Source organism: Drosophila teissieri, chromosome 3L, assembly GCF_016746235.2.
Source record: "Drosophila teissieri strain GT53w chromosome 3L, Prin_Dtei_1.1, whole genome shotgun sequence".
Lineage (NCBI taxonomy): Eukaryota > Metazoa > Arthropoda > Insecta > Diptera > Drosophilidae > Drosophila > Drosophila teissieri.
In genome coordinates this window covers 17,461,001-17,469,675 of record NC_053031.1, presented here as the reverse complement: position 1 = coordinate 17,469,675, position 8,675 = coordinate 17,461,001, and the positions used below count along the sequence as shown (strand labels likewise).

Below are 8,675 nucleotides of genomic sequence, written 5' to 3'. Positions count from 1 at the left end.
GCTCGAATCAGTACCAGGTTCTTTCATTTAGCACATGGGCCGGATTAAAATATCAAAACTGGATATGGAGTTATGAACCGAGTTTGCGGATGCGAAAGCTGCCCATATAATGGCTATTGTAAGGCAAAAGAGTCATTGTTCAGTTCTTTTGGCGAGTCCAATGCTAAAACGGGTTTATTTGGATAAATGCCATTCCGTCTTTAGTTTTGGACTCCCCTGACCAAGTCTTACTTTGTATCTGTGCCCGTCATCAAGACCAAAAGACGATCTTATCTCGCTGTTCCATTGGCTTTTATCATTCCGATCTAATTGCATTTTCCCCGCACCTTATTCGGTGCTCTCCGGAAAGACAACTCTCTTTCCTTATCAATCTTGCGGGGAAAAATTGTGCTCGCTTTTACTTGCACTTAATTGAACATTGTTTTCGCTTTTTAGTTTCTGAAACCTAATTAAAAACTTTGCAGTAAGAAATGGGGGAAAACAGTCGTGCAATTGAAGCCTTACCTACTGCGTTCTTCTGCGTTGGCTTTTGGTACTTAAGTAGTAGATTTAAACAGAAGGCAAATTCTACAACTGGGCCACACCTGCTTTTTCTTCGAGCTTACTTTGTAAACCAATATAGAACCCATTAAATTGGCTCAGTTGTTAAGTATTAATATTAATTACAACTATTTCGGTACACGTTTTGTATGGCGGAGCACACCAAAAATTCAACTATGTAATAAAATTTTAAATAAATACTATTAAAAGTAATAAGACCATTATAGGACATTGACGTGAAGATACTAAGCGTTGGTTTCCATTGAAAACTGTTTGTTTAATACCCTTATGTTTAATAAATTTATGTTATAAACGTGCCACCTAAAACTAAAAGCGAAAAAAGAAAAAACCAACCACTGGCCATAAAACCCATGCCAATTCCATAATCGTGCCCTTCGTGGGAATTTTACGGCCCACTTTAAATATTTATTAGCGTATAATGTATGCTAAGTCGCCCGTAGTCAGTGATGAATTTAAATAATATAATATAACGCTACATATCCCGCTGATTTGACGGGAGTTCTATTTCTCAACAAATTTACGAATCTTATCCTCTCTCCAAATGTTATAAACTTTCCACGTAACTAGTGGGTGCAGAATCCGAGCATCAAGCACAACAAACTCGAGATAAAAACAAGAGAGATAATATTAGCACCTGTTCGGTGATCCCCACTGCGATGGGGAGGTGGGGCAAAGCGGTGGAGCGGAGGAGCGGCGGCGAGAACTTGTCTATAACTCGAGGCCCGCTCCGCCGATCGCTTATAACGGTAGGACATAAAAGCGCCGCAGCTCATTTGCAAGCGTTTCGCTGCCCGCTCAACAACTAAACGCTCGCGAATCGTGGGCGAATCGCTGCGAAGGAATCGCGAAAAGTTCAAAAAGACGCGAAAAAGTTTGGAGCAAAAACTGTCGGTTTTCTGCTCAAAGTTTTCGTTTGGCACACGTTAGTTTCGCGCCCAAGGATATACATAAGGATATTGAAAACATGATGCAACTCATACTGCCCTTGTTTGTGCTGACTGCCTCGTAAGTGTTAGTTTAAGATCGTGTTAATCAAGTGCAGGCTTCCAACATTGGAAAACACAGTTCTTTAGTTCATCAGGCAGCGAAATCGAAAATGATCTGATTATCGAAACTTCCAGATGCTCCAAGTTAAACCTAACTGTTATCTTAAGTACTAATTTCAATTTTCGCTGTGGGCATTAGGTTAGGTTTTTTGAAACGAACTAAGCTTTCAGGTTGGTTATGTGTTTTTAATAATAATAACTTAAAAGTTTTGTTCTTATATCAAAAATAATATTATAAAAAAAAATTACATACACTAAACACAGTTCACTATTAATCTAGCTAGCTAGCTAGTATTAAAACTTTACTTAGCCATTTAAGCTGCCAAAACTCTATTCCAAATAGCCATGGCAAAAAAAAACAAGCTGCCAAAAAAGCGAATTTGGCTCAAAGAAAGCGCCAAATGTGTGTTCAAGCGCGACTGACCCTGATCGACCACCGATCGGCAATTGTTATAAACGACTAGCCAAGATCGTAAAATCGCATATAAAATTAAAAAGTAAATAAAAACAGTCGTAACATTCGTCGGCTTTGAATGTCACTTGATTAGCAGTGGATTTGGCAAGCAGCGGAGATGCTGGATTTTAGCCATTCGATTCAAGACTTAGCCAAACATTTCGATTAACAAATTAACGCACATTTGCAGATGTCTCGGCAGTCCGGTGAGCCAAGCCCGCCGGTTCCCCAGCGACTTTCTCTGGGGCGTTGGATCATCGTCGTACCAGATCGAGGGCGGCTGGAACGCGGATGACAAGGGGGAGTCGATCTGGGACTTTCTCACCCACACTCACCCCGAGAAAATAGTCGATCAATCAAATGGCGATGTCTCGGCGGACAGCTATCATCAGGTGAGCGGACAATTCAATCACGTCGCTATTGTCTAATGTTTAATGGGCAAATCGGTAATGGTAGTATTCACAATCAGAATCGGAATCAGTTTCTGAATCAGAATTAGAATCAGAATCAGAATCAGTCGGTTCGTTTGGCATCACAGTTTGATTGGAAGTTATGCAAAGAGTTCAAGATCTCCAGTCGACTAGCTGAGGTAATCGACTGAATAATGTGCAGGCAACTCGCAATTGATGCACTCTGATGGCTATTAGTTACACAGCTAATTACGTGATATTATCTAGAGCTCTTGACGCTGATCCAAGCAGATGGAATTAAAGAAGTGGTCAGTGATCTTAGGAGTCCGAAGAGATCAGTAGATCACTTCAGTGAATTCCTCGTGCTTGCATAGCAAATCAATTAGAGTTAAGTGCTGGATAGCTAAGGGAGTTTTAACCAATGGAATGGAGTGGGGGTAAAATGGAAATAAAATGAGTATTATTTTAATATACTAAACCACTTTAAATATATGTCTAGTTTTGTCTCTACTTCATTAAATATTCATCAACTGCCAAAGCTCAACTCCCAGTCTCTCTGTAAACGTTAGACTTGAATACATTTGTAGACTGAAGAAGACCTCTGGCTTCGCGGATCATTAGGTGGAATACAATTGTGCCCCCAATTAATTCGAAGCCAAGATCATTGGCCAATTATGTTTGAACATCGCAGCTCCAAACAATAATCATAATTCAATAGGCCACTATATCATCCCCAAGCGTGGACATGCGATGCCAATCGAATGATGTTGCATCGCATTGCGGGCCGTAAAGTAATTTGCATAGTTCTGACCACAAAGCGCATAAATCATGAGCCGCAGGTCTTTGGCAGGGGGACACCTGTTCAGAATTTTGTTTGATTAACTACTGTGCTCTGATAATCAACTTGTCTCCATCTGGGACTTTCAGCACATTACATTTGCACCATTTGCACCATTTGCTCGCCTAATTGATTAATGACTGTCGTTCGGTGCTGAATTAATGATCTTCCAGCAATAGGCCGACTTAAAGGGCGGAAAACTAGGGCGTAACTCGTTTGTGGGCCTGAAACGGAACTGGAGTACTTTAAATGTAAAGTAGTAGGGATTTTTTTGACGGATTCTAGAATCTGGAATATTGTACAACAATCTGGTTAGACCTGATAAAGATCTTTGCATACTCGTATCGGGATTTTCATTTCGTTGTGACCCATTTCCAGGGAGGCAGATATGAACAGATAAGTAGGTGATTGCTAGTTTATGTTAGTTGTGATATTGGGGGTCATAATTGCTTAAATCTGTGTTATGTGCACTAAGCTAGTTAATTTTGTCGAACAAAATGAGAACTAATAAGGGAAAGGCCTTTTGGTGATATTTATTCAATATACAATCCCAATTATGGATGTCCATAAACTTAACCAGTAATATCACATTTTTGATATCCATACTTTAATTTAACTGACTAATATATGTAATATATGCAAAACATAAGTCATAGCGATCCTATATATAGCTAAATAAATATTATTATTTGTGGGAAGGACGCTGTAATTTGTTTGTTCTCAGTTCGAGGTGAATGATAGTGAATTTATTATGCAGGGCGGATCAAGAACTCATAATAATTTATGTATCCGTAGTTGATACAATTATTTATTGTATTAACGATAACCTAGGATTGGCATGCATTCCAATCTCGATCTACTCCCAAGATGCACCCTAGTAGCTATTAAGTAACCAAGAATTTGCATTGAAATAGTTGCAACATAGTTGCAGTGAATGATCAATTCATCATGTCGACTGCGACGGAGAATTGGTTAATACTGTCACAATTCGCTGCTAATGCCAATCAATATACTTGCCGATTTTTCTACAGGTGCCAACTGCTGCATTTGCGTCAGGTGTCATAGCTTTTAAAGTTTATTTTTTAGTTTTTTAGTTTTGTTGGCCTCTGCGCTTGTTATTGTTGTCAGCGGCGGCAGGCGATTTGAAAAATGGAATAAATGGTCGGACAGACAGCTTAAACGCCCCCTTCCTTTCATATGCAGTACTCGGCGATCGCGATTCAAATTGTTTTTCAATTCAAAGTCACATAATTAGCAAGAGACCGAGCCAAATCCAAAGTCATAGCCAAAGGCGAAGTCAGAGCTCCGGGCCAAGTAGTGACAATGACCATTGGGCGTGGAATGTGTCGCCAATGACCACCGACCAACTGGTTTTCCATTCCCATTTTCGGCTTTTCGGAAATTTGGCCTGGCATTCTTGGCATCGATTCAAAGAAAAACCAAATCAATCGGCAGTAAACAAGTCAGAATGCTGCCATCTTATTTTCCGACACTTAACGTGTCCATTAGCCGGTTGGTTTATCTGCTCACATTTCAATTTGAGTGGCCAGTGGACATTAATTTTATTGCTTTGAATTGTCTATATCAATTATTAAATTGGGTTGGCTGGTTTCGATTAGATTTTATAGTGCAACTAAGCGGGCGGATTAAGTATAACTAGCTTCTTGCTGGTTTTTTCATATTTTGACTGCTTGTCTTGACATTATATGGTTAAATAAATTGATACGTTCTTTTCTATGGCCAAATGTTATAAAATCAAACTGTGAAGGCATATCATTAAAGCCATATAACCACGGGCATCAGCATCAGTCAAACTGATTTAATATGCATTCAACTCAATCGGATTTCTTATACCGCATTTAACAAATCAATTCGAAATTTTAAGCTGGTAGTTGAACAAGAAGCATTTAAGAACATTGGCTCTCCAGCTTCTCAAAAAGAGATTATTAAATTGATTCCGATACAAATATTTCCATTTAAGTTGTAACAATAATATTAATATTTCTACATTTTTCCAGTGGAAGCGCGATGTGCAAATGGTCAAGGAGCTGCATGTGGGCACCTACCGCTTCTCCCTGTCCTGGCCGCGAATCATGCCCGGTGGCTACATGAACCACGTCAGTACGGCCGGCATCAAGTACTACTCCAACCTGATCGACGAGCTGCTCCGGTACAACATCACTCCGATGGTGACGATCTATCACTGGGAGCTGCCGCAGAAGCTGCAGGAGCTGGGTGGTTGGACCAATCCGGAGATCATCCCGCTGTTCAAGGACTATGCTCGCCTGGTGCTGGAGATGTACGGGGATCGTGTGAAGATCTGGACCACCATCAATGAGCCGTGGCATGTGTGCGAGCATGGCTACGGAGTGGATTATATGGCACCTTCGTACAATTACCCCGGCATTCCCGCCTATCTGTGTGGCCACAACCTGCTGAAGGCCCACGCCGAGGTGGTGCACATGTACCGGGAGCTCTTCCAGCCAAGCCAAGGCGGACGCATGGGCATCACACTGGACACCTCGTGGCCGGAGCCCAGGGACCCCAACTCCGCCGAGGACCGCGAGGCCTCCGAGCGAGCCATGCAGTTCTATGTGGGCTGGTTCGGTCACCCCATCTTCTCCAAGCACGGCAACTATCCCAAGGTGATGATCGAGCGCATCCGAAACCTGAGCAAGGAGCAGGGCTTCGGAGCACGATCCCGACTGCCGGAGTTCACCACCGAGGAGATTCATCGCATCCGCGGCACCTCTGACTTCTTCGGCATCAACTCCTACACCAGCAACCTGGTCACCTCCAATGGCCACAATAACACCGGCAAGTTCCCAGTTCCGTCCTTCAATCACGACATGGGCGTGGTCGAGAGCCAGGAGGGCGTCGACTGGCCCGGATCCGGATCCGTTTGGCTCAAGGTGAGTTTGAGAGCGGCTTAGAGATTATAATCTTAGATAGCAGGTAGAACGGGAACTTGCACTTAAAGACTGTCCCACAGGATATATAGCGATAGATAGAAACGGTTATTTAGGACAAGAGATATTATGAGGAGACATCTTCTGGCGAGTATAGCATTTCATAGGGATTGTATTCTTAACTCTCTTTATATCTCAATTGGACTTAAAGTATGCCCTGCCAAAAGAAGTGCTTTAAAAGAGGTTATTATTTGGCCCTAGATACACATTATATATGTTACAAGCTCGTTAAAAGTTTCCTCTATCCCACAATAATTACATTAAGAGCTTGGAAAACCATCCGTCTCGGCCACAATTTTACACCAGAACCATATTTCCTTCATCTGCACCACTCTTCAATTATCTCTCGCTTAGTCGGCCAAATTGATTGTGGCCCACCCTCTGGAGACGAGAGATGAGGAATAGAAATCCCCCACGTCCAGGATGAGGTGGTGTAATTAACTTGGTGGAGTGCTTGGGGTAGCTCGAGGGTTGACTTATCCCCACTTAGAGTTTGAGTTATGGTTTGCCGGGTAAACTAGTTAGCAAGGAATCAAAAAGAGGGTGACTTTCGCCCAGGTGGCGCACAGGTGAATGAACCTTATTGATCGGGGCTTGTACCCCATCTCGTCCCTGTTCCTGCAGGTCTATCCCAAGGGAATGTACAATCTGTTGATGTGGATACACCGGGAGTACAATGCACCCGAGATAATCGTCACGGAGAACGGAGTCAGTGATCGTGGGGGCCTGGAGGACTATGCCCGCGTGGACTACTACAATCTGTATCTCTCGGCGGTGCTGGATGCCATGGAGGATGGAGCGAATGTCAGTGGCTACATCGCCTGGAGTCTGATGGACAGCTATGAGTGGAAGGCCGGCTTCTCGGAGAAGTTCGGACTCTATCACGTGGACTTCAACTCCCCGCAACGAACCAGAACGCCCAAGATCTCGGCGCGAGTGTTCGCCCAGCTCTGTAAGACCAACACCATCGACTGGAGCTACAGACCCAAGCTGGATGAGGAGCAGCAGCTGGTGGCCATGGCTCAGCTGCCGGCGGAAGGCAGGACAAGTGGCGCTAGTGGAGCTGTCAGTTGGAGTCTGATGGGTATTCTCCTGCTGGCTCTGCTGCGATAAGGAAACAAATGAATGAATGAATGAGGAGGAGAGAAAGAGCCTTGCCATATTCGATTGCTACTCGTATCCCTAAGTTCGTCTAACCGTCTTTGTAATATATTATGTATAGATGTTGTAATTTGTACTAAGGTTGAAAGACTCGAAACTGAATAAAACCCCTTTGTGATATTTAAGTCATTTTGTGATGTTCAAAGGGAAACGGGGAACTGGTTAGCGAATCGCAGGAGGTAAATACTTGATCTCTAAACAATTAAAAAGCTTAGTAGCTTACTTTTGTTAAATCATAATCGCACATAAACAAGTCGTGAAACGATTTCCTTATTCATATTTTCGCTTCTTTCATTCGTTAAAGAGATCAAAAACTGAACAGAACGATCTATTATCAAAAGATCTATTATTAGTACTACAAAATGTCGCTTATTGTACCTAATGCCATTGATATCACTCATATTTGTGCGACCGAGTTGATCTAGAAACCTTGAAAGATCGATTGTAGGAAGGCGGGAACTTCCATTCACCGGAAAGGTCGTTCAGATGTTAATGCAGCCCTCTTTTAGATTATTTAGCTGACCATTCAGCTCGACATTTGCTCGACGGAGTGACATTTACATGGAGTAATTTCCTTGAGCTGTCGCCCAACATTTCCGCACGTAAATCAAACGGAGAACCAACAAAATATCCAATGATTGGCGATACTTTGCGGCACAATGAGCCTCGATGCTAATACATTATATCATCGCGATGAGGTCGGACTGGGGGCTAATTGTAGGGGAGGGACTGTCTATATGGACATTGGTCCAGCATGAATCGGAATACTAAGATCCCTTGCTAATCACCCTGATTAAATCACAGCTTATGCATATGTAGGTATATTCTTTGCGTGATCACAACATCCGCCTGGCCTCAGCTTAACTTTAGTAAAGAAACTTTCAAATCGGAATCGAAAGCGATACGGAATCTCATGTACACTCATATATAGTATTTGCCTGTTTGTTTGTTTGTTTGCTTCCCTCCAGAACCAGTTACCTTTCATTTTGGGTAATGCTTTTTATTTACACTTATTTTTTATGCATTTAGCTGGATTTATTGTCTCAGTTTGCTAAAGTCACACGAAAACTGCTGCATAAATTAAGCAATTTCTGCCGCTGTAGGAAACACTCAAATGCCACTGCCAGTGCCAGTAGGTAAAAAGGGGCAGCGGATTCTGGGGGATTCCGGGGGAGGGGCTCGTCTGGAGTCTGGTCTCGACCTGCCTGGCGTGCTCCCAGGCTGACTTTGCACCTG

At 42.7% G+C, this 8,675-nt stretch overlaps 1 protein-coding gene across 1 annotated transcript; it reads left to right on the top strand.

The window, feature by feature from the left end:
- The first annotated feature begins 1,335 nt into the window (after window positions 1-1,335).
- LOC122618367 (myrosinase 1) lies at window positions 1,336-7,564 on the top strand. The gene is made up of 4 exons (XM_043794762.1): window positions 1,336-1,566; window positions 2,252-2,453; window positions 5,328-6,221; window positions 6,903-7,564. The coding sequence occupies exons 1-4, from the start codon at window positions 1,526-1,528 to the stop codon at window positions 7,389-7,391; spliced, it is 1,626 nt and encodes a 541-aa protein (XP_043650697.1). The 5' UTR covers window positions 1,336-1,525; the 3' UTR covers window positions 7,392-7,564.
- Window positions 7,565-8,675: the final 1,111 nt, after the last annotated feature.